The sequence below is a fragment of the Myotis daubentonii genome, chromosome 5, assembly GCF_963259705.1.
Source record: "Myotis daubentonii chromosome 5, mMyoDau2.1, whole genome shotgun sequence".
In the NCBI taxonomy this organism is placed as follows: Eukaryota; Metazoa; Chordata; class Mammalia; order Chiroptera; family Vespertilionidae; genus Myotis; species Myotis daubentonii.
In genome coordinates, this window is record NC_081844.1 from 18616356 (window position 1) to 18644111 (window position 27756).

A 27756-nucleotide genomic window follows, 5' to 3' on the forward strand; every position below is an offset into this window, starting at 1 on the left:
CGGCACTCTTCGCGTCCCTCGCGATAGCTGCCGCACAAAGCATCCTGGAACATGTAGTTTATAATTTGGAGTGGCTGCGACTCCCGGAAAGTGTGGAAAAAAACGACGCCTTCTAGTCTGTGGGACTGAGACCAGACCTTGCAGAGAGGCCGAGGTTTGCGTTCCTGCGAAAAAGGTCCCAGGTGTCCCCTCAGTGGCAGGGCGTGGCTGGCCAATGAGGACTACATCTCCCATTAGGCAATGCGCACTATAACATGCCTCCTCAGGTGGCGCCGGAGCATTGTGGGATTGGAGGAGTCTCAAGATGGACAACCGGGATGTTGCAGGTAACAGCCCCCTCCTCCTTTCATGCTCCCGTCTGCGTCCTCCGAGCTTCGCGTCTCCGCTTCGTCCTCTGACCGAGTCTGCCCCAACCCGCCGGTCCTCCCCCTCAGCCTCTGGGCGGCCCGAAGCGACGGGTTCTGCACCTCCCCCGCCTGACGAGGTCTCAGACCCAGTTGCTGTCCCCTACCCTGGGCCTGGTTTGCTGAGGGCGCTTGGCTTCCTCCGTAAAGGCAGACACCGGGTCTGTCTTGCGTCGGCTTTCCGAAAAATAAACCACCTTCAGGGCTCTTCCGAGCTCCGCTCCCCCAAACAGCGGCAGCCTTGGGGCTGTCCTGCGCTTCTCTTCGCAGCAGCTGCCTCTTGGCCTGTGTGCTGCTTTCTGGAAAAGCTGTTTTTCTGAACTGCTCTCAGACATGTCCTGGATACATAAATTCCCGAGTCTTTCGAGCCTCCACTTGACCACAAGCCTTGCCCTTCCATCTCTTCCAGCCCTAGCCACCCCAGAATGGATACACTCGCCCGCCCATTCAGCGAATACTGTGTGCCAGGCGCTGTGCTGGTCGCTGGGGGTGCAGTGGTAATCAAAACAGGGCCCTGCCTTCCTGAAGATCACTTTCTAATGGGTGTCAGGCGATGCACCAAGAGGAACTATTTATGCAAAGAGAGTTATGATGTGAGAGAGTGGGGCTGGAGGCTGGTGATATTGGGTGACCAAAGAAAGCCTTATTGAGTAGAAGACATTTGAGATGAGAAGGAGGCCTGGGGGGCAGAGCCTTCCACACCAAGGGGGGTTGGGGGTGGGGGTGGCAAGTGCAAAGGCCTTGGAGGGACTGGCTTGCCATTTTGAAGAAAGTCAAGGATGGGGAAGGGGGGGCCATCTCTGGCAGGGCCTTGAAAATTGACTTTCAGAGTTTGGATTTTATTCTGAATCCCATGGGGAAATTTAGAGGTGTCTTCTCCATCTTCACAGCCAATGCCCATGTCTGAAGACAACATCATCTTTTGCTTGGAGCCAGAAAGCCTCCTCGCTGGTCTGTTTGCTGCCTACGCACTCTCTCCAAGTAGTAGCCAGAATGATTTTAAAATTAAAAATACCTATTGGATATTGTCAGCTTGATACTCCCTGACACTTTCCAAAGACCTTAAAGTAAAATCTAGACTCCCTTTCTTATACTCTCATTCCTGGAACAACTTGCTCAAGCCACATTGGACCCTTGCTGGTCCTTGAATGCACCGAGCTTTATCCAACTTTTAGTTTTTGCATCTGCACCTTACCCTGCCCAGATTGTTCCCTATGTGGCTTTTTAGGAAGCTCTTTATGGTTATTCCTCTTCAAATGGTTATTTTCTGGCTGCTCTAGCTATAGCTGCTCCTCTGTCATGCCTTCTCATCCTTTTTGGTTTCCAGCATAGAGCTCTTATCATGATTTTGCAGCTACTTTTTTGTTACAAGTTTATTGTCTCCCTAGCCAGACCTGAGTTCCACATAGGCAGAGGCCTTGTCTCTCTTGTTGAGCACCTAGCACAGCACCTGGTATATAGCTCGGTAAATGTTTGCTGAATAAATGAATGAGTGGATATGTATGAATGTTAGTTTGAATGTCCGTTGCTACAAGCAGCAGCCACTGTGACGCAAAGATGGTTTCTGATGTGTTTCTCTTCCCTCCCCAGGAAAGGCTAACCGGTGGTTTGGGGTTGCTCCTCCCAAGTCTGGAAAAATGAACATGAACATCCTTCATCAGGAAGAACTCATTGCTCAGAAGAAACGGGAAATTGAAGCCAGAATGGAGCAGAAAGCCAAGCAGAATCAGGTGTCCAGCCCTCAGCCCCCGCATCCTGGCGAGTAAGTGCACTCTGAGGCTGGATTGGGTCTTCGAGGGTCACGGGCAGAGGGTTTTGTTTATAAGAGCAGTCGTGTTATATCTGCACCCGGTCACAGCCTGATGGTGCAGGGAGTGACACAACTGCTCTCTTTCAGGAGGCTTAGAATGTTAGGAGAGACACAGGGGTGTGTGGAAACCCAGCGGATGGCCTGCCAATTCTTTCACTCAGCAGTTATTTACTGCTGACGACCTGTGGGCCAGGGGTCAGAGGTATAGCACAGAGCAAAAAACCCAGACCTTGTCTCTGCTGTTATGGGGCTCACACCAGGAGGGTGGGTGTACGGTACAGGTAGCTATGCAAATAAAAGCATAAAGCACCTACATTTAAAATTTCTTGATGAAGGAATAAGAAATACTCAAATTGCCTCAAGACAACCATTTTGATAATAATTCCTTTCTCACATCTTTGTTTTACGAAGTTGTGATTAATTTTGTGTGCTGCTTTTCCAGCACTTTTTTTTTTAATCCTCACCTGAGGATACCAGAGTTGCCAGTGGGTAACAGGAGGCAGTGTGTTCCCACTGTCAGAGTACAGAAGAGACTTCACATTATGTGTATGTGTGTATATATATATATAAAATTTGTTGATTTTTAGAGAGAGAGGAAGGGAGAAGGATAGAGAGAGAGAAACATCGATGAGAGAGAAACATTGAACATTGATCGCCTGCCCCTGCACACCCCCTATTGGGGTTTGAGTCCACAACCTGGGCATGTGCCCTGACTGGGAATTGAACCAGTGAACCACATCAGCTGAGCAAGACTTTGTGTTCTAAAAACCCAGGCAGAGCCAGCCCATTGAGGAAGTAGGGAAAGGCCTGTCGGCAGAAGGCAAGAAGAGGAGAGAGCCTTCCATGTGTCAGGCAGGAGAGAGCTCAGGCCGGTTGTCTTCTGCCTGTCCTGAGAAACACTGTGGGCACCCAAGAGTTTTGAGCAGGGATCTGTGATCAGGGTGACAAAATCCAAAAACTTCAGATAAGAGGTTGACAGTCAGAGGGGGCCCCCTTCCTACGTGGTCTGAAGTGTGAACCTGTTAACCCTCCACAAAGTTTTGTCCCAGCTTCCACCTTTTCTAAGAGTCTGTGGCTTCTCCTGAAGGGTAGGACTTAGACCAGTGATGGCGAACCTATGACACGCGTGTCAGAAGTGACACACGAACTCATTTTTTTGGTTGATTTTTCTTTGCTAAATGGCATTTAAATATATAAAATAAACATCAAAAATATAAATCTTTGTTTTACTATGGTTGCAAATATCAAAAGATTTCTATATGTGACACGGCACCAGAGTTAAGTTAGGGTTTTTCAAAATGCTGACACGCCAAGCTCAAAAGGTTCGCCGTCACTGATTTAGACCTTATTCCTGTGGGAACCCAGGGTCTGGCACCTCCAGGGCACCCAGGAACATGGGGACTGGATGTTGAGAGATCTGTCAGTGGGTGGGTTCTCACCCTGGAGTTTATGGAAGGACTTTTACCAAATGGGAAAGCACTTGTATCACATCCAAGAGGGTCTTCTGGAGGCTGTTGGATCACAGCTCCAGGATCAGGCAGCTGAAAGGAAACGTCAGGTGGGTGGGTGTACGGTACAGGTAGCTATGCAAATAAAAGCATAGAACACCAACATTTAAATTTCTTGCTGAAGGAATAAGAAATACTCAAATTGCCTCAAGACAACCATTTTGATAATATTTCCCACATCTTTGCTTTGTTTTATGAAGTTGTGATCAAATTTGTGTGCTGCTTTCCCTGCCTCACTATTTAAAAAAAAAAAAAAAATTATTGGTTAACTTGAGAAAGAGAGGAAGGGTGAGAGAGAAACATCGATTTGTTGTTCTACTTATTTATACATTCATTACTTGATTCTTGTATGTGCCCTGACCAGGGATTGAGCTACCTGGCCAGGCCTCCCTGGCACTTTTTTTAAATCCTCACCTGAGGATATGTTTTTATTGATTTGAGAAAGAGAGGAGAGAGAGAAACCCATATCGATCGTTTGCCTGCCATACTCACCACTACCTTGTCAGCCCGGCAACCTAACTATGTGCCCTGACTGGAAATTAAACCTGAAACCTTATGGTGAATGGGACGATGTTCTAACCAACAGAGCCACCCAGCCAGGGACACCCCGCCCCCCCTAACACACTTCTTAAAAGAAAAACTTTTCCCCAAATCACAACTCTTTAGAACCATCAGTTTTTAAGTTTTCTTCTTCTTTTTTTTTTTTAATATATTTTATTGATTTTTTACAGAGAAGAAGGGAGAGGGACAGAGAGTTAGAAACATCGATGAGAGAGATCGATCAGCTGCCTCCTGCACACCCCCCAATGGGGATGTGCCCGCAACCAAGGCACATGCCCTTGACCGGAATCGAACCCGGGACCCTTCAGTCCGCAGGCCGACGCTCTAGCCACTGAGCCAAACCGGCCTGGCTTAAGTTTTATTCTTACTGAGATATAATTTACATGCTATAACATTGAACTTTTAAACTGTATGATTTAGTGATTTTTAGTATAGTCACAGCACTGTGCAACTATCACCATTATCTAATTACAAAACATTTTATCATTCAGAAAGAAACCTCATACCCAGTAGCCATCACTCCCCATTCTTCCTTCCCAAGCCTCTGGCAACCACTAATCTAGTTTCTGTCTTCATGGATATACATATTCTAGATATTTTACATGATAGGTGAACTTTTGTGTCTGGCTTCTCTTACTAGACGTAATGCTTTCAGGGTTCACCACTTTGTAGTGTGTGTGAGGGCTTCATTACTTTTTTGTTGTTGTTACTGTTAATCCTCACCCAAGGATATTTTTTCTGTTGATTTTTAGAGAAAGTGGAAGGGAGGGAGGGAAAGAAGGGGTAGAGAGAGAGAAAAACATTGATTGGTTGCCTCCTGCACATGCCCAATTGTGACAGGATGGAACCTGCAACCCAGGTACATGCTCTTGATGGGGAAGGAAACCTGTGACTCTTCAGTGCATGGGCCAACACTGTAACCACTGAGCCATGCTGGCCAGGGGCCATAATTTATTTAGCCAGTGTCCCTTGTTGACTACTTAGGTTATTTCCATTTTTAGTTCATTGAAACAGATTTCTAGTAACACTTAATTTTAAAGGAAAAAGTCTAGATCTGTGGCTTCCCTGAGCTCTTACTAATTATTGGTGTATCTGTATGATGGATTGTTACTCGGCTTTTAGAAACACTATATATGAGGAATTTTTGAGGTTGGTACAGGATGTATGTTACAATAGAGAATGGAAGGAGGGCACGTTCTATGATCACAGCCTTATTTCCTTCTATTTCTAACTTAGGGGCAAATAAAAAATATATACCAGAGTGTTAATAGTAGCTATTGTGAAGTGGAAGAAATTGAGTTTTCCTCTTTGCTTTCTATATTTTAATTTTTCTACATTCTTGTTTGTTTATAATGAGCTCTAATACTTTTATGATAGGGAAAAATGAATTTGAATTAAGCATTCAGGCCCCTGGTTTTGCTTTTGTACTGATTTTTATATATTTTTTAAAAATATGTTTTTTTTTTATTTTTCTAGAGAGAGAGGAAGGGAGAGGGAGAGAGAGTCAGAAACATGGATGAAAGAGAAACATCAGCATTAATTGGCTGCCTCCTGCATGCCCCCTGCTGGAGATTGAGCCAGTGACCCAGGCATGTGCCCTAACCCTGAATTGAACTGGCGACTTCTTGGAGCATGGTCCAATGCTCAACCACTGATCAACACTGGCTGGGCTTGTGCTAATTTTTTAAAAACAGATTTAAGCCCGGCCAGTGTGGCTCAGCAGTTGAGCATCGACCCAGGAACCAAGAAGTTGCCAGTTTGATTGTGAATCTCCAGTTTGATTGTGAATCTCCGGTTCAATTCCCAATCAGGGCACGTGCCCGGGTTGCTCAATCCCCGGTGGGTGACCTACAGGAGGCAGCCAATTGATGTTTCTCTCACATTGATGTTTCTATTTCTCTATCCCTCTTACTTCCTCGCTCTCTAAAAATCAATTAAAACAGATTTTTTTAAAAAATAAAAGATTAAAAAAATTTTTTTAAAGTAAAACATACTATTTGCAAAAAAAGAGAGAAAATAAAAATATATAATCCCCCTGTAATTCTCGCACCAAGAGATTGCTTTGGGTGTTTTCCTGTATGTGTGTAATCCTCACAGAAGTGCTGGCCGAACCAGGCCCAGAAATGCCATCACACACAGTAAAAACACATACACATGCACTGTTTTGGATAATTCTAAAGTCTAGCTGAGAAGACAGACATGGTACCCAGTAGCAGCTCAGATAATTTGTTTACACCAGGTAGGATAGGAGTTGGTGCAGGAAGAGAGCCAGTGGTTCTGAGTTGAAGAGGCTATTTGGAGTGGGAGGGTCAATAGTCCGATAGAGTTGACATCAATATGTGTAGCATTGCTTTGACTAGAACAAGATTGTTCCCGCCTTACAACTCTGAAGGTAGCTCTCTGCACTCAGCAGTCCCCAAGACACATCTGGGGGTGGGTTTTGGGTTTCACCAGGTAAGAACTTGGGTGGGTGTGGAGCCGAGACAGGCAAGGCATGCCCCAGCCCCTCCATTAGAAGTTCACCCTCTGTATATTTTGTCTTGGGTCTAGAATTGCAAACACACACAACTCTTCCGCTTCCAACAAGTTTGCCAATGACGGCAGCTTCTTGCAGCAGTTTCTGAAGTTGCAGAAGGCGCAGACTAGCACAGGTAAGTGCAGTTTCCCCATCCCATCTCCTCCTATTCAGGCTCAGGCTCATGTTCATGCTCCTGCTCTCTCCTCCCGGGTATCCCTGGCTTCCTAGAAATGGCAGGTTCTGCCTCAGATTTGTTCTTCTCATCCCGAGTTTATTGAGCACCCTCATTTCACTCATTTCCACACTAAACACCCAGGGAGAAAGCATGGAACCTGCTCTCAAGATGCTTACCTTGTAGGAGCAGAGACAACCCAGGTTTCTGTCCAGGAGCATGGGGACCAGGACTAAGCAGGCCCAGGGCTGTGAGACCATGGCTGTGGTCAGAGCAGCAGCTCAAGTGTGAGGAATGGGGCCCCCTTTCATAGGAATCCATGCGACATGCCAGGTCGCATGTGAGCCCTGGGGAGCCCACCCATAACTGTGGTTGTGTAATTTACCAGTCAGAGCTTATTTTTACTTTAAAAAACTTAATGGTAAAAAAAAATAAATAAAAGGAAGTTAATGGTGAAAACAGATGACCTTTGACCTTTGTCAGGTTTCCTAGGTAACAGCTAAAAAAAAGTTTAGGCCAAATTCACCCACGGAGAGGAAGAACAGGCTCGTCTTTATCGCAGGGTCACGGGTTATGAGCTGTGTTGGAAAAGCCCAGAATAGGCTTGTTCCAGCTTACCACTGACAACCAGAGGGAATGGTTGTAAGTTGGATGTGGGATTCAGGTCATATCTAGATAACCAAAAAGTCATGTATCTGTGAACCTTGATGTCCTCATCTGTAAAATGGGGTGGTGTCTTCTCTGAACACCCACCACCCACCAGGTGCTATGCTGGAAGCTGAGGACCCCAGCCCCCAGGGACTGACGGCACTCAGATTAGGTGGGAAGATAGGGAAAGGTGCACTGCAGAGCTTGAGCACAAGTATATGTCCTTCTCTCCCAAGATGCTCCCCCCAGCGTGCCCAGCGCCCCACCTCGAGTACTGCCCCGTGCTGGGAAGAGGCCTCCCCTCATCAGCAGCCCACTGAACCAGGTGAAGAACTATGTGCACGCTAAGCAGCTGCCCCTGGCCAGCCGCCCTAGTGTCTTCCAATCTCCCGATGAGGACGAAGAGGAAGACTATGAGCAGTGGCTGGAGATCAAAGGTAAGGTGCGGGGCTGCCGCCCTCCTTCTCCCACCGCCTTCCAGCTCCGGGGCAGATCCACAGTCAGCAGGGAAAGCATGGCCAGGAGTATGGGGTACTTGGGACTTCAGTCAGGTGAGGCCGCTGGGGTGAGGGGGTGCAGTTAAAGGAAGGGGGTGAGGAGGGGCTGCAGTGTGGGCTTCATCCTGGGAGCTGTGGGACCCATCATCTACTCTGGGGCCCGGCCTCCAGCCAAGGCAGGGGTATCCTCATTGAGTGTTCACTTGCACTTTCCTCCCAACATAAGGAGGACCTTCCGTGGCTCCCCAATCTGGGTGCATGCCCTCCGAGCCCTCTGAGGCCCAGAAGCCCATTTCTTAATGCAGTTCCTGTCCCTGCCAGTCTGAGCCAGAGGTACGAGCCTGCAGGTTGAAGAGTTCATTTTTTTGTCTGGGGAATGACAGTTACTGGCCTTGGGTGAGTTAGTCTAGGCCCCAAGGTGTAGGAGGGCAGAGGGTGGCAGTGGTGGCACTTCTAATACTTCTAGCCCTACCTATATTCAGAACAAGGCTTCAGTGCCACCTGAGCCATTTGGAGTCTTAGGCTACTTCTGCCCAGGCTGGCTGGCTGAGTCATGTTATCCTGACTGAGTACAGACTGAAGTGACTGTATGGTCTGCCATAACAGCCTCTAAACTCCTCTGGCTCTGGGATGAGGATGCCAGCTTCAGACCATACATCTGAGCAGATGAGTGGCGAACCTTGAAGTCTGGAACATTAGTACAGAGCCTGAGAGGATGGTGCTTCCTTCGAGAGGTGCCCTGGCAGTTCTGACTGTACCCTGCCGTGAACCTCCACTTTACAAGAGGCAGTGGGTGTCTCAAGGCCCTTGAGGCCTGTTGAGACCTGCAGTTGAGGAGGCCTCAGAAGAGCACCTGTGCTTGTAAAGGCAGCCAGGTCAGGGTCATCGTCAGGTATGCAGGAGGAGGGTGCGATCACATGTTTCTTCCCCTACCCCCAGCTTCTTGGCAGCCCAAGCAACAGGAGGAACAAGATTGGCCACAGGCTCAGTGTCTTCTAGCCCCATTGCCGAAAGGAGCAAACGTTCCTAGGCACTGACTGACAGCGAGAACTTTCTCTTGGGAGTTCTCATAAAGGGGATAGGACTGTATGTTGGCTGACAGATGCCCTCCAAAAAAGTCCAGCAAAAAAGACAAAAGCAAGTTCCACATGGCTCAAAGGGGAGGCTAATGCAAACACAAAAATGTATTTTTATACCTCTGTTCTCTGAAAAAGCTGAGGTAATTGTTAAGCTCCTTGCAGTGAGCATCCTTAGCACCCAGATGGTGGTCTGGAAACATTTTCTCACTCACGAAAACCAGGACTTCTTGGAAGAATGGCTGGCTCTAGGTCTGGGCAGGAAGTGTATCAGATGACCTGGAGCACCCTGTGCCAGCAGATAGTGAGGAGGCCATCAAGACACCGGGGGCCATGTTCAAAGGCCTCAGTACCCAGCTTGAAGAGGCTCTACCAGCCACAGAGGGGACGATTGAGCCTCTATGATGACATTAATTGCAGTGGATTGAAACCCGCCCAATGTGTTTAAATCAGAGTTTGTAATGCTATTTTAAAAGAATTTTTCATCTTTGAAGGATGGAAAGGGACCAATTTATTATTCTTAATGCTGGTAAATAAAGAAAAGACTTAAGCATTTAAAATAAAGGGCGGGGGGGTGGGGAGAGGCTGGCTATGTTTTCAAACGTCTCCCTTCCAGCCTGTGGATCGGCTCAGCCTCTGAGAGGGTCGCACACTTCTCTCCCACCCAGTGTGTCTCGTGAAAACTGTTTAGACCAACTCCCCTCTCGTCACGGTGCTTTGTGCATGGACCCGGGACGCCTGACAACCTCCTGCATTTCACCCTCTTCTTCCCCTACCCCTTTGTCCTTGTGGTCCGTAGAGAGAGTGTGCCTGTTGACTGTGGGGTGTGTGAGTTGAACCCCAGTACTGACAGCCTCCTTAAAGTTTCACCCCCAGAGGGAGTCGAGACTCGGAAAGTGATAGAGAAATTGGCCCGCTTTGTGGCAGAAGGAGGCCCCGAGTTAGAAAAAGTAGCTATGGAGAACTACAAGGATAACCCAGCGTTTTCGTAAGTATTTTTGGGAGGGGAAGGTCACTGGTACTTAATGTTCTTGCCACACAGTAGTGTGTGCAGACATTTTTGTAAAATTCTTGTGGTGACTGAGGCTGGCTGGGGCTGGGTGCTTGCCTGTGTGGGCCAGATGCTGTTCCAAGCACTTTATAACTTACACCAAAGGTTGCAAAAAGTCTCCAATGTGATGCGGAGACTTAATTTTGGGCTCTGTCAAGGCATCTGTGCTTGTCAGCTTGCTTTTGCATAACTTGTCTTCAGATGCTGCACAAGTCTACCCGTCCTCGTTACTCATCTTCCTTTCTGTTTTGCAAAACACTTCTTCAGGTTTCTGCATGATAAGAATAGCAGGGAATTCCTCTACTACAGAAAGAAGGTGGCTGAGATAAGGAAGGAATCACAGAAGTTGCAGACAACCTCTCAGAAAGGTAGGTGGGTAGAAGGGGGTGGGAGGTTCTGGGGAGGTGCATGGACAAATTGCTCCCCAGGTGAAATCAGGGTTCCTAGAGGGTGCCATGGCATGGGGTAGCGCTGATGTCCTTGGTTTGTGCCCTCCCTCGCAGCCAGGGTCAAGCTAGGGCTAGTGCCACCCTTTTCACCAGTGCTCTGAGGAGGGGGGGAGGTCTGAGGACCAAGGTCAAGGTTGTATTCAGGAGCTCAGCCCTGTACATGCAAAGAGACAGAGGGAAGGTGTGCTAGCCCAGCGGTCATCATCCGGTGGTCCATGGACCACTGGTGGTCTGTGCGGTCCAAAAGGTTGGTGACCGCTGTGCTAGCCTATTGGTTCATGGTCATTTTAACAAGTGTTAATGAATGCCTACCAACCCTAGAAACAAATGTAGCGTCTGACACCTAGGAGTGGGGCTGAGGGGGCAGAAACAATCAGCTGGTGATATCTGATGGGATGAGTGTCAGTGGATGGGGAAGAGGCGGGATGGTCTCCAGCTTTAATGAGTATCCCAGCTAGTGCTGGTGGGTGAGAGGAATTGATGTTCAGGCCTGACATGGGCCACAGAGGTTGTTCTGTCGTGTCTCCTGCGGCAGGTTGCCTTTGCACTGACCTCCCCAGGAGGAGGGCCACGCTTACCTCCCCATGTGACCTGGCTGGGCAGCCCCCTATAGAAAGACCAAAGTGGGGGTTCCTGTCTTCCCTCTGGGCCTGACACAAACCTTCCCTTATATTATGCTGCAATGTCCCAGGCCCCCCAAGACCTATGGGTGGGAAGGGGTAGGGAGCAGGGCTCAGAATAAGTTGTAGTATTAACTGTTTGGTCTCAGTGTAATAATCTGATTCCCATTTGCCTGTTTCTCTTTGCATTGTTTCTAAAATAAACCCCTCTTGTTGCCCATGGGGTTTTTAGCAGAAATTAGGCTGTTGGGTGTGGTGAGTTGAGCTCAGTACTGACAGCCTGCTTAAAGTTTCACCCCCAGAGGACGAAGAGGTCAAGAACCTTGCAGAAAAGTTGGCCAGGTTCATAGCGGATGGGGGTCCTGAGGTGGAAACCATCGCCCTCCAAAACAATCGTGAGAACCAGGCATTCAGGTAAGGAGGGACCCACCAGAGATTTGACCCCTCAGCCTGGTCACAGGCTTGGTGGTCCTAAGGCCAGAGTCCGTGGCAAGAAGCTGGCAGGGCCAGGACTCAGTTCTAGGAATTTCTGGCCCCAGAGCCCAGCCTTGCCTCCCTGTATCTACTCCCCGAGTGCACACCACTGCCTGGAGTTGTCTCTGCGGCAGGTGTGGCAGGGACTTTGAGGCCCTTGTGTTTTTCCAGGTGCCTCATTGGGAAAGTCTCTAGCACTTGCCCGGCTCCCTTTGTAACAGAGACAGTGGCCCCACGGTGGGGCCAGGCCAGGCCAGGCCCTCTAGCAGAACCTCACAAAACTGTGTTGCTCATTGTGTGTATTCTTAGGGTCTCATCTTTACAACGAGGGGAACAGCAAGAAAGCAGGAGTGTGGCACCTCAGGCTCTGAGGAGTGGGAGTCCCTAGCCTGTGTGCAGGTTCCATGGACAGGATGGGACAAGCATCCTGACCCCCCTACTGTCCCCAGCCATGAAGTCACACCCCAGGCCTTCAGGCTAGGTCTGTTAACCCACTCACTCATTCATTGGTGGGATTTAGCACCTCATCTTTGCCAGGGGAGTTTGGGCGGGGGGTGGGGGGGGTCGCAGTTGCTGTTGCAGGGTGGTACTGGCAGAGGCTGATGAGGTGGACACTGAATCCAACATGGGGTGATGCATCTGTGAGGACACTTTTGGCCACAAGTCCCCACCCAGTCAAGTGAGGAGATGTGATGGCAACTATAACAAAAAGTGCGGGAGCAGCAGGCACCTGGGCTGGTTGATTCAGAGACACCATCAGGCACTCAGGAGGAAGGAAGCGAGAGTGGGTGGTAGGCAGGAGGAGGGTGTCCAGAAGGACCACTACGCGGGAGTGAAGCAGTTGATATGCCGGGCACCGTGCCAGTGCGGCTGGAGTGCAGGGTGAGCGTTGACATTCTGTGCAGACAAGCTGTGGAGCCCGTCAGGGCCAGGTCCCAAGAGGCTCAGGTGTTCATTGAGAGTCTTTGGAGGGTCTGCATAGGGAGTGATGGGGCTAACTGTGCGTCCAGGATCACTGACCACAATCATAGAGGGTGATCAATCATTCCAGGCTGAGGGTTGAGGCAGAGAAGGTTTGCAGAGGGCTGCTGAGGGGTCGAGGATAGCTGTGGGGGAGTGCCTAGGATGAGAATGGACCCTGAGGAGAAGTGGCTGAAGGTGAGCTGCTAAGGGACCACAGCTGGCACTCCACGCACTGGCGAGGAATGAATGGGAGATGATTGGGTATTTGGGCCTGGTCAGGGTGTACAGGTTCATTCCACACTGACTGATCTTCATGTGGGGTTAGGTGTGAGACAGCTCTTCTCTCCCCCAAATCAAACAGCCGCCTAGTGTACTTGCTGCTCTGGCCCTTCTGTGCCTTCCTGATTCCCCCCATGGGCCGGGCACACCCCAGCAGTTGTGTGTCTTGGAAAACAATAAGTGTTAGCTTTGGAATCATATAGTATGTAGTTTTTTCAGATTGGCTTCTTTCACTTAGCGATGTGCATTTAAGTTTCCTCCATGTCTTTTCATGGGCTTCATAGCTCATTTCTTTGGGTGCACCACAGTTTATCCACTGTAGGACATCTTGGTTCCTTCCAAGTTTGAGCAATTATGAAGAAAGCTACTCTAAACATCTGTGGACAGGTTTTTGTGTGGACAAAAAATCTCATCTCTTTTGGATAAATACTAAGGACTGTGATTGCTGGATAGAATGGTATATTTTGTTATTTTCTTCCAGTCTACGGCTTGTGTTCTCATTTGCTTGACCTTGTCTTTCACAGAGCAGAAGTTTTTAATGTTAATGAAGTCCAGCTTATCAGTTTCTTTTTCTTGGATTGTGTCTTTGGTATTGTATCTAAAATGTCATTGCCATACCCAAGGTCATCTAGGTTTTCTTCTATATTATTTTCTAGGAATTTTATACTTTTGAATTTTACATTTAGGTCTGTGATCCATTTATAATTAATTTTTGAATGAAGGGTGTAAGGTCTGTGTCTAGATTCTTTATTTTTTTTCATGGAATGTCCAGTTCTAGCACTGTTTGTTGAAAAGACTGTCTTTGCTTCATTGTATTGCCTTTGCTCCTTTGTGAAAGGTCATTTTACTGTGTTTATGTGGGTCTAATTGTGGGTCCTTTATTTTGTTCTAGTGATCAGTTTGTCCATTCCTTCATCAATACCACACTGCCTTGATTACTGTAGCTTTACAGTAGGCCTTGAAGTTAGGTAGTGTCAGTCTTCTAACTTTGTTCTTCAGTATTATGTTGGCTATTCTGGGTCTTTTTTCTCTGAATATAAACTTTAGAATCATTTTGTCATTATCTACAAAATAACTTTGCTGGGACTTTTATCGGAATGTCATTAAACCTAAAAATCACGTTGGGAAGATTTGACATCTTGGCAATACGAAGTCTCCCTATTCATGAACATGGGATATCTTTCCATTTATTTAGTTCTTGGAATTCTTTAATCAGAATGTTGTAATTATATTCATACAGATATTTTACATATTTTGTAAGACTTATTCCTAAGTATTGCATGTTTTTATTTTTATTTATATTTTTGATCTTGTTTTTTATTCATATTTCTTTTTTTTAATTAAATCTTTATTGTTCAGATTATTACAGTTGTTCCTCTTTCCCCCCCATAGCTCCCCTCCACCCGTTCCCCCCCCACACCCTCCGCCCTCGCCTCCCCCCTACTGTCCTCATCCATTGGTGCACGATTTTTGTTCAGTCTCTTCCTGCATCCCCCACACCCCTTCCCCCCCCCCCCAAGAATAGTCAGTCCACTCCCTTTCTGTGCCCCTGATTCTATTATAATCACCAGTTTATTCTGTTCATCAGATTATTTATTCACTTGATTTTTAGATTCACTTGTTGATAGATGTGTATTTGTTGTTTATAATTTGTATCTTTACCTTTTTCTTCTTCCTCTTCTTAAAGGATACCTTTCAGCACTTCATATAATACTGGTTTGGTGGTGATGAACTCCTTTAGCTTTTCCCTATCTGTGAAGCTCTTTATCTGACCTTCAATTCTGAATGATAGCATTGCTGGATAAAGTAATCTTGGTTGTAGGTTCTTGATATTCATCACTTTGAACATTTCTTGCCACTCCCTTCTGGCCTGCAAAGTTTCTGTTGAGAAATCAGCTGACAGTCGTATGGGTACTCCCTTGTAGGTATCTGACTGTCTTTCTCTTGCCGCTTTTAAGATTCTCTCTTTGTCTTTTGCTCTTGGCATTTTAATTATGATGTGTCTTGGTGTGGTCCTCCTTGGATTCCTTTTGTTTGGGGTTCTATGTGCTTCCTGGACTTGGAAGTCTATATCTTTCACCAGGTGGGGGAAGTTTTCTGTCATTATTTCTTCAAATAGGTTTTCAATATCTTGCTCTCTCTCTTCTTCTGGCACCCCTATAATTCGGATGTTGGTACGCTTGAAGCTGTCCCAGAGGCTCCTTACAGTATCTTCGTATTTTTGGATTCTTTCTTCATTTTGCTTTTCCGGTTGGGTGTTTTTTGCTTCTTCGTATTTCAAATCGTTGACTTGATTCTTGCGATCCTCTAGTCTGCTGTTGGGAGTCTGTATAATATTCTTTATTTCAGTCAGTGTATGCTTAATTTCTAGTTGGTCCTTTATCACAACCTCGAGGGTCTCACTAGATTTCTTGAGGGTCTCATTAAGTTTATCGGCGGTTTCTAGAAAATTCTTGAAAAACCTTAAAAGTGTGGTTTTGAACTCTATATCCAGTAGTTTGCTTTCCTCCATTTCTGTCATTTGTGTCCTGTTTCTTTGTCTCCGCATGTTTTTTATGCTTCCCTCTGTTGATAGAATGGCTTTCTGTGCTAGGGCCCTGTAGGGCCCAGTGGCTCAGCCTCCCCAATTACCTGAGGTAGACGCTCTTGGTGCACCCCCTTGTGGGCTTTGTGCACAGTCTTGTTGTAGTTAAGCCTTGATTGTTATAGGTAACACTGGGAGGGATTGACCTCCAGGCCAATTGGCTGTGAGAATCAGCTGTGTCTGCAGTGGGAGAACTTCTGTGCTGGAGACACCCCTCTGGGGCAAGACTTGCTTCAATGGGGCTTTGGTGCTCACTGAGTCTGCCCCTTGAGTGTGTCCTTTATGAATCAGAGGAGCTGCAATCTCGGGCACACTGGCTCCTGGATCTCTCAGGTGGTGCTAATCTAGCCTCTGCCTGAGGCTATCCAGCAGGAGCCAGCTGTGACGCAATGCAAGTTGCCCTGGGGCCTTGGGCCAGCTGCAGTTTGTTAGGTAATTATCAGATTGCAAAGGGCCAGGCCTTTATATGCAAAAGCCTCCATGGCTTGGGCAGGGCGGGGTCTCAGGGGATCAACAGGGCGGAGCGAGCAGTCATGGCTGCTCTCAGTCCTGCCCTCAGAGGCCCTATTTCTCAAGTGTCCCTGCAATCACTGCAAGCACCCCCCGAGTGAAAGCTGCCCTCGAGTTCTGACGGATGCCAGACAGTCCAGTTTCTCCCGTATGAGTCTGAGTCCCCAGAGACTCACCCGAAACTGGAGCTCAGAGCTTGAGACTCCCTCCCGATTGAAAAAGACAATCGTGTCCTCAGCCGCCAACCCTCTCCGCATGTGCCTCTGTACCTCTGTATTTTACTTCTGCACCGCACCTCCTCTGAGTCTCGGTACGCTTTTCTCTTTCCTTCTAGTTGTAGAATTTCCACTCAGCCAGCCTTCCTGTGGTTCTGGATGATGTCCGTTCCATCTTTTAGTTGTATTTTTGAAGTGGTTGTGCAAGGCAGCAATCTCTGGTGTTTACCTATGCCGCCATCTTGGTTTCTCGTATTTCATTTTTTTAAATGATAATGTAAATGGTATTGTGTTTTTAACTTCAGATTTTACTTATGCACTGCTGGCTTATAAGAAAGTGATTGACATCTGCATATTAACATAGTACCCTGCAACCTTGCTATATAATAGGTTATTAGTTCCAGGAGAGAGAGTGAGAGAGCATGTGTCTATTTTTTCATGTGTTTTTTTGTTTTTATGTAAACTATCATGTCATTTGCAGACAAAGACAACTTTATTTTTTCCTTCTCAATTAGTATATCTATTTCCTTTTCTCATTTTTTACATTTGTTAGGACTTCTAGTATGATGCTGAAAAGCATTGATGAAATGGGATATTCTTACCTTGTTCCTGTTCTTAGTGGGAGTTTCCAAGTTTCTCATCATTAAGTATGAGGTAGCTGTGGGTGTTTTTATACATACTCTTTATCAAGTTGAGGAAGTTTGCCTCTAATTCTAGTTTATTGAGAGTTTTTATCATGAATGGGTGTTGTATTTTATCAAATGCTTTTTCTACAGCTATTGATATGATCTTGTGATTTTTATTTTTTTTAGCCTATTGATATGATGAATTACATTACTTGATTTTCAAATGTTAAATTTGCCTGGCATAAATCCCACTTGGTCGTGATGTATATAATCAGGGGTCCTCAAACTTTTTAAACAGGGGGCCAGTTCACTGTCCCTCAGACCGTTGGAGGGCCGGACTATAGTTTAAAAAAAAACTATGAACAAATTCCTATGCACACTGCACATATCTTATTTTGAAGTAAAAAAACAAAACGGGAACAAATACAATATTTGTATTTGCATGTGGCCCACGGGCCATAGTTTGAGGACGCCTGTATATAGTTGTTTTTAACATTGGTAGATTCAGTTTGCTAATGTTTTGTTGAGGATTTTGGCATCTATATTCATGAGAGATGTTAGTCTGTAGTTTTCTTGTAATGTCTTTGTCTAGCTTTGGTATTAGGGTAATTGAATGAATTAGGAAGTATTCTTTCTGCTTCTCTTTTCTGAAAGGAACTATAGAGAATTGGTATAATGTCCTCCTTAAATATTTGGTAGAATTCATCAGTGAACTCCTGGGCATGGTGCTTTCTGTTTTAGAAGGTTATTAATTACTGGTTCAATTGTTTTGTTTTGTTAATCTTCACCTGTTTCCATTGATTTCTAGAGAGGGTGGAAGGGGCAGTGGGAGAGAGAAACATCAATGTAAGAGACACATGAATTGGTTGCCTCTTGCACAGGTCCAGGGCTCAAACCTGCAAACCAGGTATGTGCCCTTGACCAGGAATCAAACCCGTGACCCTTTGGTTTGCAGGCCCATGCTGTAACCGCTTAGAAACACTGGCCAGGGCTGGTTCAGCTTTATTTATTTTTTAAAAAATATATATTTTTATTGATTTCAGAGAGGAAGGGAGAGGGAGAGAGAGATAGAAACATCAGTAATGAGAGAGAATCATCGATCGGCTGCCTCCTGCATTCTTCCCACTAGGGATGGAGCCCACAACCTGGGTATGTGCCCTTGACTGGAATCGAACCCAGGATCCTTCATTCCCAGGCTGACGCTCTATCCACTGAGCCAAGCTAGCCAGGCCTAGTTCAACTTTTAAAAAAATTTTTAAATTCATTTCAGAGAAGAAGGGAGAGGAAGAAAGAGATAGAAACATCAATGATGGGAGAGAATCATTGATCGGCTGCCTCCTGCACACCCCCCACTGGGGATCAAGCCCACAACTCAGGCATGTGCCCTGACCGGGAATCAAACCATGATCTCCTGGTTCATGCGTTGGTGCTCAACCACTGAACCACACCAGCTGGGATGATTCAACTTTTTAAAATAAAAATAGGCCTCTTTGAGTTGTCAGTTTCTTCCTGTATGAGTTTTGGCAGATTGTGTCTTTCAAATAATTAGTTAATTTCGTGTGTGTTATCAAATTTTTGGGCATAGAGTTGTTCATAGTAATTCTTTATTATCCTTTTAATGTTTGTAGGATTTGTAGTGATGTCCCCTATTTCATTTTTGTGATTAGTAATTTGTTTTCTCTTTTTTCTTAGCATGGCTAGAGGCTTAACAGTTTTATTGATCTTTGTTTCCTCTGTAATTTTTACAAAGGTCACTTACTGGATTTTCTAAAGGGTGTGTGCATGCTTGTATCATGACCCAGGAGTGCAAAGGAGATGCTGCCATTTCCTTGTCCTTCCATCCCACCCTAGGTACCAATATTAGTTTGTCTAGGCTAGAGGGTCCTTCCACCTCTCTCCTGGCTCTATTTAGACACATAGAAACAGTCTACAGGTTTTTTCCTGTTGTCTTTTATACAAAAGAAATTTTACAGCATCCTTGAGCTTGCATGTTGCTTTTGTAATCCTTCAGGTTTGTGAGTGCAGGTCTAGCCCCTCTTGTTGAGGGCCATGTGACCTGTGATATACACAGATCTTGTTACATGGAGATGGGCTATGATTCTTCCTTCTGGTGTGGACCCCAGAGGTGGGACTAGGGCTCAGGACATGCATAGTCTAAGACCGTGGTCAGCAAACTGTGGCTCGTGAGCCACATGCGGCTCTTTGGCCCCTTGAGTGTGGCCAAAATACCAAGTGCGGGTGCGCACATACAGTGCGATTGAAACTTCGTGGCCCATGTGCAGAAGTCGGTTTTCGGCCTGGGCGAGTCTATTTTGAAGAAGTACTGTTGATATTTGGCTCTGTTGACTAATGAGTTTGCCAACCACTGGTCTAAGAGATAACAGGCAGGTGCAGAGGGAGCTGCAGGCTTTACCAGCTCTGAACTCAGTGCCACCTGTTCCTACCTTGGGGTGGGTGAACTACCCCTTAGGGGACTGAGGGACTTGTGGCTTCCAGCAAGGCAGGGACTTTTGCCCTTGAGTTGGAGTCCAGGTCCCCATTTGTTCCTATGTTAATTGTCTTTGTTTTGGCCCTGTTTGCTGTTGGCACCTCTCACAAGTGCATCAAAAAAATACAAGTGTTTGAGCTGTGCAGTTTAGGGAAAATCTTGTCCTTTCTGACACCAGGTGTCTCTCGCACCTCAGGACTTCTAGTGCTCCTCTAGGACAGCAGGGGAAGAGCTTCGCAGAACGTGGGGCAGGTCCGAGGGAGCCCACCATTTTCCTTGGAGGCAGTGTATCAATAACTGTGACAAGCACCCGATAAAGTCGGGGTGGGGTTGGTGTGGCCCTCAGCATTGTGACAGGCTGTGGCAGGCCACGTTATTTTTCAATGTTGGGTCACTAGAGCCAGCAGCGACTGAGGCCTGGCAGTACAGGAGGTCATAGTGGAGACTTTGAAGTGACCCTGGCTGACCTGGGGGGCTTGCACAAGACCCATGCTACTCCTGCCCCAACTGACAGTGTGCCCCTCCACTCTTCTTTACAGCTTTCTGTACGAACCCAGCAGCCAGGGTTACAAATACTACCGCCAGAAACTGGAGGAGTTCCGAAAAGCAAGGGCAGGCCCAACAGGCACCCAAATGGTGCCGGAGCTCTGCCCTCAGCGCAGACCGCCTCCTGAGATCCTGTCCGGATCTGTACCCCTCACTGCTGCTTGCCCTACTTCATCTGCCCCCTCACCTGCTATCAACCCAGCTCCAGCTGCCCATGGAAAGCCAGCCACTACAGCCACTGTGAAGAGGAAGCGAAAGAGCCGATGGGGGCCTGAGGAGGAAAAGGTGGAACTCCCACCCACCGAGCTGGTGCAGAGAGACGTGGATGCCACCCCCTCACCCCTGTCAGGTGGGCTTTTTCAAGAAGTCGGGCATCGCGTTGTCAGGGTTTATCTGTGTTGTACGTAGCAGGTGTCAGGACTTCCTTCCCTTCTGTGGCTGAATAGTATTTCAGTGTGTGGATGGACTACACTTTTGTTCATCCTTTATCTGCCAATAGACGCGGGTGGTTTCCACCTTTGGGCAGTTGTAACTAGTACTGCTGTGAACACACATATACAAGTACTATTTGGATCCCTTATTTCAGTTCTCCTGTGTGTATACCTAGGAGTGGAATTGCTGGGTCATATGGTGATTCTACATTTAATTTTATTTTTTTAATATATTTTATTGATTTTTTACAGAGAGGAAGGGTGATGGGTAGAGAGTTAGAAACATCAATGAGAGAGAAACATCGATCAGCTGCCTCCTGCACACCTCCCACTGTGGATGTGCCCGCAACCAAGGTACATGCCCTTGACCGGAATCAAACCTGGAACCCTTCAGTCCGCAGGCCGATGCTCTATCCACTGAGCCAAACCGGTTTCGGCTACCTTTAACTTTTTTTTTTTTTTAATATATTTTTATTGATTTTTTACAGAGAGGAAGGGAGAGAGATAGTTAGAAACATCGATGAGAGAGAAACATCGATCAGCTGCCTCCTGCACATCTCCTACTGGGGATATGCCCGCAACCCAGGTACATGCCCTTGACCGGAATCGAACCTGGGACCTTTCAGTCTGCAGGCCGACGCTCTATCCACTGAGCCAAACCGGTTTCGGCTACCTTTAACTTTTTAAGGAACCACCAAACTGTTCTCTACGGCAGGTGCATCATTTTACATCCCTCCAGCAATGCACAAGAGTTTCGATTTCTCCACATCCTCGCCTTAGAGTCATGCCAGTATGAACTGGGATCACATTGTAGTTTTTGCATTTTTCTAGTGACTAATAGTGTTGAGCATCTTTCCATGTGCTCGTTGGCCATTTGTATAGCTTATTTGGAGAAATGTCTATTTTAGTTCTTTTCTCATTTTTTAATTGGGTTTTTTGTGGTTTTGTCGTTGAATTGTAGGAGTTCTTTGTGTATTCTGGATATTAACTCCAGTTACATATATTATTTGCAAATATTTTCTCTCATTCTTTGGATTGTCTTTTTACCCTTTTAAGAGTGTCTTTTGATTCACAAAAGTTTTAAATGTTAATGAAGTTCAATTTAATTTTTTGTTTGTGGCCTATGATTTTGGTGTCATATTTAAGAAACCATAGCATGAAAATTTGACCCTGTATTTTCTTTTTTTAAAATATATTTTACTGATTTTTCACAGAGATGAAGGGAGAGAGATAGAGAGTTAGAAACATCGATGAGAGAGAAACATCGATCAGCCACCTCCTGCACACTCCCCACTGGGGATGTGCCCGCAACCAAGGTACATGCCCTTGACCGGAATCGAACCCAGGACCTTTCAGTCCGCAGGCCTAAGCTCTATCCACTGAGCCAAACCTGCCACGGTGACCCTGTATTTTCTTCTAAGAGTTTTATAGTTTTAGGTCTTTTTTTTTCCATGAGTGAAAACTTTATTGCTCCAACACTTTACATGAATGTCACCAACACCTCTTTGGGGCAGATATATAACAAGCACAATCATCTCCACTTCTCAACTAACGCACTGTACAGATGCTTCCCCGGCCTCACTCCCAGCACGACTGGTGCATTTCAGTGGCAGCAGGTGCACTTGCTTGAGCCTCCTTTGCAGATGCAGCCTTGGGCACACTTGGCACAGCCTGGGGAGCAGCAGGAGCAGCAGCTTTTTCTACATGTTTTACAGTTGCAAGATGTGCGTTTGCAGTTGTCTCCACAGATGCATGTTCCTTAAGACAAGCAGGAGCATTCCCTGGGGTCCATGGTCCAGGTGCTGTCTGTGCTGGAGAAGGGAGGTGTATAGTTTTAGGTCTTAAATTTAGGTGTTTGTTATTCCTTACCCGATGATAGTTTTTTCATTGATCTTTAGAGAAAGTGGAAAGGAGGGAGGGAGGGGGAGAGAGAAACATCTATTGGTTGCCTCCTATATGCGCCCCAACTGGGGCTGGGGATCAAACCTGCAACCCAGGTACATGCCCTTGACTGTGAATCAAACCCAAGACCCTTGGGTGCACAAGCTGACGCTCTATCCACTGAACCACCAGCCAGGGCTTAAACGTAGGTATTTGATCCATTGATCCATTTTAAATTAATTTTTTAAATACATTTTTTATTGATTTAGGAGAGGGAGACAGAGATAGAAACATCAATAATGAGAGAGAATCCTTGATTGGCTGTCTCCTGCATGCCCCCTACTGGGGATCAAGCCCACAACCCAGGTATATTCCCTGACCAGGAATTGAACTGTGACCTCCAGGTTCATAGGTTCACTCTCAACCACTGAACCATGCCAAGCAGGCTTAAACTAATTTTTATATCTGATATAGGGTAAGGGTCCAACTTTATCCTTTTCCATGTGGATATCTAGTTGCCCTAACACCATTTGTTAAAGAGACTGTTCTTCCCCCATTAAATGGTCTTGACACCCTTGTCAAAAATCGGTTGACCATGGATGTAAAGGTTTTTTCTGGGCCCTATTCTATTACACTGGTTTGTATGTCTCTCTTTACACCAGTACCTCACTGTTTTGATCACTGTACCTTTGTGGTAAGTTTTGAAATCAGGAGTGTTAGTTTTCCAATTTTGTTCTTCTTTTTCAAGCTTTGGCTATTCCTTGGAGTCTCTTGAATTTTCATATGGGTTTTCAGATAGGCTTTTCCATATCTGCAAAAAAAACTGTTGGGATTTTGATAGGGATTGCATTTGAATCTGTAGGTCACTTTGGGTAGCACTGACATGTTAACAATATTTAAGACTTCCAACCTGTGAATACATAGCATGTCTCTCATTTACTTAGGTCTTCATTCATTCATTCTAACGTGTAGTTTTTGTTTTATAGTTCTTGCATCTCCTTGTTTAAATGTGTTCCTAAGTGGTTTATTCTTTTTGATGCTATTATAAGTGGAAACTTTTTAAATTTAATTTTTGGATTATGTGTTCTTAGTGTATAGAAATACAACTGATTTTTGTGTATTGATTATCTTTTAACTTTGCTGAATTCATTTTTCAGCTCCAATAATCCTTTTGTGGATTCATTAGGGATTTAAGATTATGTCGTCTGCAGATAGTGACCATATCACCTCTTCCTTTCTGATGTCAATGCCTCATCTTTCTTCTTCTTCCCTAATTGCTTTGGCTAGGACCTGCAGTGCTATGTTGAATGCAGGTGGCAAAAGTGGGGATACTTGCACTGCTCCTTATCTTAAGGGAAAAGCTTTCAGTCTTTCACCATTGAGTCTATATATTGTAATGTTATTTGACTTTAAGTATATTTTGTCTGAGACTAGTATATCCTTCCCAGCTCTCTCAGTACTATTTACAGGGGATTTTTGTTTCCCATCCTTTTACTTTCAACCTTTTTGTATCTTTTTATCTAAAGTGAGTTTCTTGTAGATGACATATAGGTAGATCCTATTGTCTCCCTTAAACTTTAAAGTACTTAACATTCATTCTTGTCATAGAAGCCTTCTGCATAGGGCTCTCATATAGTTCAAAGCCCCCACAGACCTTCTTCAAGGAGGGATTGAGGTACAGTCCTGGGGTCACAGAGCATCTGCATTTGGTTCTTGCTGGCAAAGCCCCAGCCATGGGGAGCTGGAGCACCCAGCTCTCTTCACTTTCCCAGAGGACCCTCTCCACCCATCTGCCTGGCTTCTCCCCCAGAAACCAACACCAGACGGGCCATCACAGCATCTTCACGTGAATCAGTGCTGCTGGAGCTCCAGCCAAGCTCTGAAGCTGATGCCAAATTAAATGCTGTGAGGACAACTGGCTGCCTCTCCAGAAGGAGCTAAACAGAGCCACACAGCTGAGTCTTACACCAGACCTCAAACCTGTGTATGTCTATGCTAGGTGTCTGTCCTCCACAGGATCGCCTTCCATGAGCCGGTGTTTGTGCGTGTGCACACACTCTCGTCTCATCTCTGCTCTAGTGTCTCTGGCTCTGCAAAGTCCCCACCATGTCACCCATTAGCCATATGACCTCATTTGAGGCCCCTGACCTCTGAGTTCTGGTGTTGGTGTTTACAACATGGGGATGTAGGGCCTACCTGGAGAGGGCATGTGGGAATGAAATTGGGTGCACATGACAGTGCAAGGTGCGACTCGTGTGGTCCTCATGTGACACGAGAGACTAATAGCTGATACGAGGGCTCTGCTGTGCGCGCTCAGTGAGTGGATTCTGCATCGCACACACAAGAGCAGGGCCAGGCCCATGTGTCCATCACTGACTGACCTGTGTCTTGTTTCCAGTTCAGGACCTCAAGGGGCTAGGCTACGAGAAGGGGAAGCCCGTGGGTCTAGTAGGCGTCACGGAACTGTCAGACGCCCAAAAGAAGCAGCTGAAGGAGCAACAGGAGGTAAGGCCAGAGGGTGGAGCAGGCTCCACAGCTGCTGGTGGCAGATTGCCCCCCCTCACCTATGGTGCAGTGATCACACAGTCAGCAGAGAGGCTCCTGGGCAGGCTGGTTCCCCACCAGTACCATGCCAACCCCAGCGTATAGCTGGGCCCAGAGCTCAGGCCTCCTCATGCTGGCCTGTCATCCCGCACAGCTGGTGCTCAATAACTATTCCACATAGTGCCTGTGGGCTGTTCCCACTCAGTAGTCTTAAATTTTCCATCCAGTTTCCTCCAGTATCCAGTCCAGGACAGGCCTAGTTAGCACTGGGCGCCCTGAGTGGTATGAGGGCCACTCAGCTGGTAGTGGGCAGTGTTGGGATGAGGGTCAGCTTGGCCTCTTTGCTGCTTCCCTGGGGAACTAGAGGCACTGGCCTATCAGTTCTTGGGAACGCCTCACCCTGGCCACCTCCTCTAGGCCAGGGCTCTGTCACATCACCCTTAACATTCCTAGGGATAAGGAGCCCAAGTTGCCCTCATTTAGTCCATGGTGATGATGCCCGGTTCTGAGCAAGACAGACAGGGGCCTCTCATCACAGGGACATGGGGAGGTTCGGTTATGTGGTGCAGGCCCTGTCATGGTGTGTGCTCCCCACAGATGCAGCAGATGTACGACATGATCATGCAGCACAAGCGAGCGATGCAGGACATGCAGCTGTTGTGGGAGAAGGCACTGCAGCAGCACCAGCATGGCTACGACAGTGACGAGGAGGTGGATAGCGAGCTGGGCACCTGGGAGCACCAGCTGCGGCGCATGGAGATGGACAAGACTCGGGGTACGCTGAGGTTTCCAGCGGGGGGTGGCTGGAAGCCCCACTCACCTGTTGGCCTATAAGACCTTGCGCACAAGACTTGGCTTTTCTGTGCCTCCGTCTTCTCAGTAGTAAAAGGAGTGGTGCAGGGCTGTCCTGAGGGAGCAGGGTTCAGGTCAGGGTCTCCCCCCAGCTGCCTCCCTCTCTCGCGGCCGCTTACCTCTTCCTTCTTTTACCTTTTCTATCTCTCCGGACAGAGTGGGCTGAGCAGCTGACGAAGATGGGCCGGGGGAAGCACTTCATCGGAGATTTTCTGCCACCAGATGAGCTGGAGAAGTTCATGGAGACCTTCAAAGCCCTAAAGGTGAATGGGGAGTCCCCAGCCATCAGCCCTGCTGTGGGCCTGTCCAGCAGGCGGCCTCTTCACACACAGGAGGAACCAGGCCCTCTTCCACAGGAGGCATCTGTTCCTGGCAGACATCCATTTGGGGAATTCACAAGTAGCTCAGCTGCCACTTTGGAAACATTTCCTGGGGCTTTGGGAAATCCTGCTTCCAGTGAAGCCAATTAATGCAATGGGAGGCACAAGCCCCCATGGACTGGGCTCCTCAGAATGAAAGCTCAACGTTCCTCCTTTGCACATAGAGAGACAGCTGACTGGCACAAGCCTCTCCACCTAGTTGACCATGGCTGCTTTTTCACACTTTGTGTAACAAATCGCCCTCAGAAGCTGAGCTTTTCTTTGTAGGTGAATCATTAATCTTGCCCATGGTAGAGGAGGCCGGTGTGACTGTCACCTTGCCTTCTTCGACTTGGTTACCAGAGAGCACGGAGTGTGACCATGGGAACCCTGAGGAGGAGGAACTTGGTCTGAAGTGGGGGACAGATGGCCTGTGGTCCCAGCTAGTGGCCAGTGAGGCCATAGGGGGCGTGTTTGGGCCCTAGGGAATGACAGCTGCTTGGTCATGCAGGAAGGCCGTGAGCCTGACTACTCGGAGTACAAGGAATTCAAGCTGACAGTGGAGAATATTGGCTACCAGATGCTGATGAAGATGGGCTGGAAGGAGGGTGACGGTCTAGGCTCAGAGGGCCAGGGCATCAAGAACCCAGTCAACAAGTGAGTGTGACCCTTGATACAGGATGGGGGTGAGGGAGTATCCCAAACTAGTCCCAGGGTCTGGGTCTAGTCCTGCCCCTGGGCCAGAGTCAGGCCTAGCTGTGAACTGTGGTGGCTAGCGCAGCTCAGGCTCTTCCCTCCTATGTGTCCCACTTAGCTCTTCTCCAGCCCAGCACAGCTTGCATGGCCCCCACAGCCCCACTTTGAGCTGCTGCTGCTGCTCCTAGGCAGGCTGGTGGGCTAAGCCTTCCTGTCCCAGCTCAGGCTGGGCATCTGCTCTCCTGCTCACACCAGCCTGCTTTTCTGCTCACATTCTGCACCCTCCCTCATCCCCCACAGGGGCACAACTACAGTGGATGGCGCTGGCTTTGGCATTGACCGGCCAGCAGAGCTTTCTAAGGAGGATGACGAGTACGAGGCCTTCCGCAAGAGGATGATGCTGGCTTACCGCTTCCGGCCCAACCCTCTGGTGCGTGCATTCCCATCCCCCACATTCCTCTGGTGTGGCCACTGGTTCCTCACTGTCCTCAGTAGTGGGGTGGTAGTGCTGGTAACAGAGTGTCCCTCCTCCCTTAGTCCCGGTCTCACCAACAACCCCCACCACCACTCCACCTGCATTTGAGCCCCTTCTTCCTCTCCAAAGCCAGCCATCTCAAGGAGTGAGCTCAGCTGCCCCTAAAAGGTTCTGGGCGGGAGGAGCTGCCATCTGTCTTTAGCATTAATGCACTCCCTTTTTATCTCACTGCCTCCCACAGAACAACCCCAGGCGGCCTTACTACTGAGTATTCTGGAGAAACACAGAAACATACCTTCCAGACAACCAACCAAGCATTCTTGGACTGTAGAATGTTTTGGACTGCATTTCTGCCCGCCCTTTCCGTTGTCTCAAGTGTCATGCTATGTATTAAAGTCCCAATGCTTGCCCACTGTGGGAGCCTGGTCGTGCCATCACCAGAGACCCCTCCTGTTCTTCAGCAGCTGAGCTGGGCTGGGCAGGTGAGAATGAGATGCTGTGTGAAGGCTCCCCAGCACC

At 47.3% G+C, this 27756-nt stretch overlaps 1 protein-coding gene and 1 pseudogene across 1 annotated transcript; one reads left to right on the plus strand and one right to left on the minus strand.

Moving 5' to 3' along the window:
* Positions 1-94: 94 nt before the first annotated feature.
* Positions 95-27674, plus strand: SUGP1 (SURP and G-patch domain containing 1). Its single transcript, XM_059696087.1, has 14 exons — positions 95-326; positions 1995-2166; positions 6834-6934; positions 7858-8058; positions 10059-10182; positions 10513-10613; positions 11605-11728; positions 19993-20348; positions 24710-24816; positions 25453-25630; positions 25864-25970; positions 26578-26723; positions 27063-27192; positions 27479-27674. The coding sequence occupies exons 1-14, from the start codon at positions 305-307 to the stop codon at positions 27503-27505; spliced, it is 1896 nt and encodes a 631-aa protein (XP_059552070.1). The 5' UTR covers positions 95-304; the 3' UTR covers positions 27506-27674.
* On the minus strand, positions 22034-22222 carry LOC132234770 (metallothionein-4-like; annotated as a pseudogene).
* Positions 27675-27756: the final 82 nt, after the last annotated feature.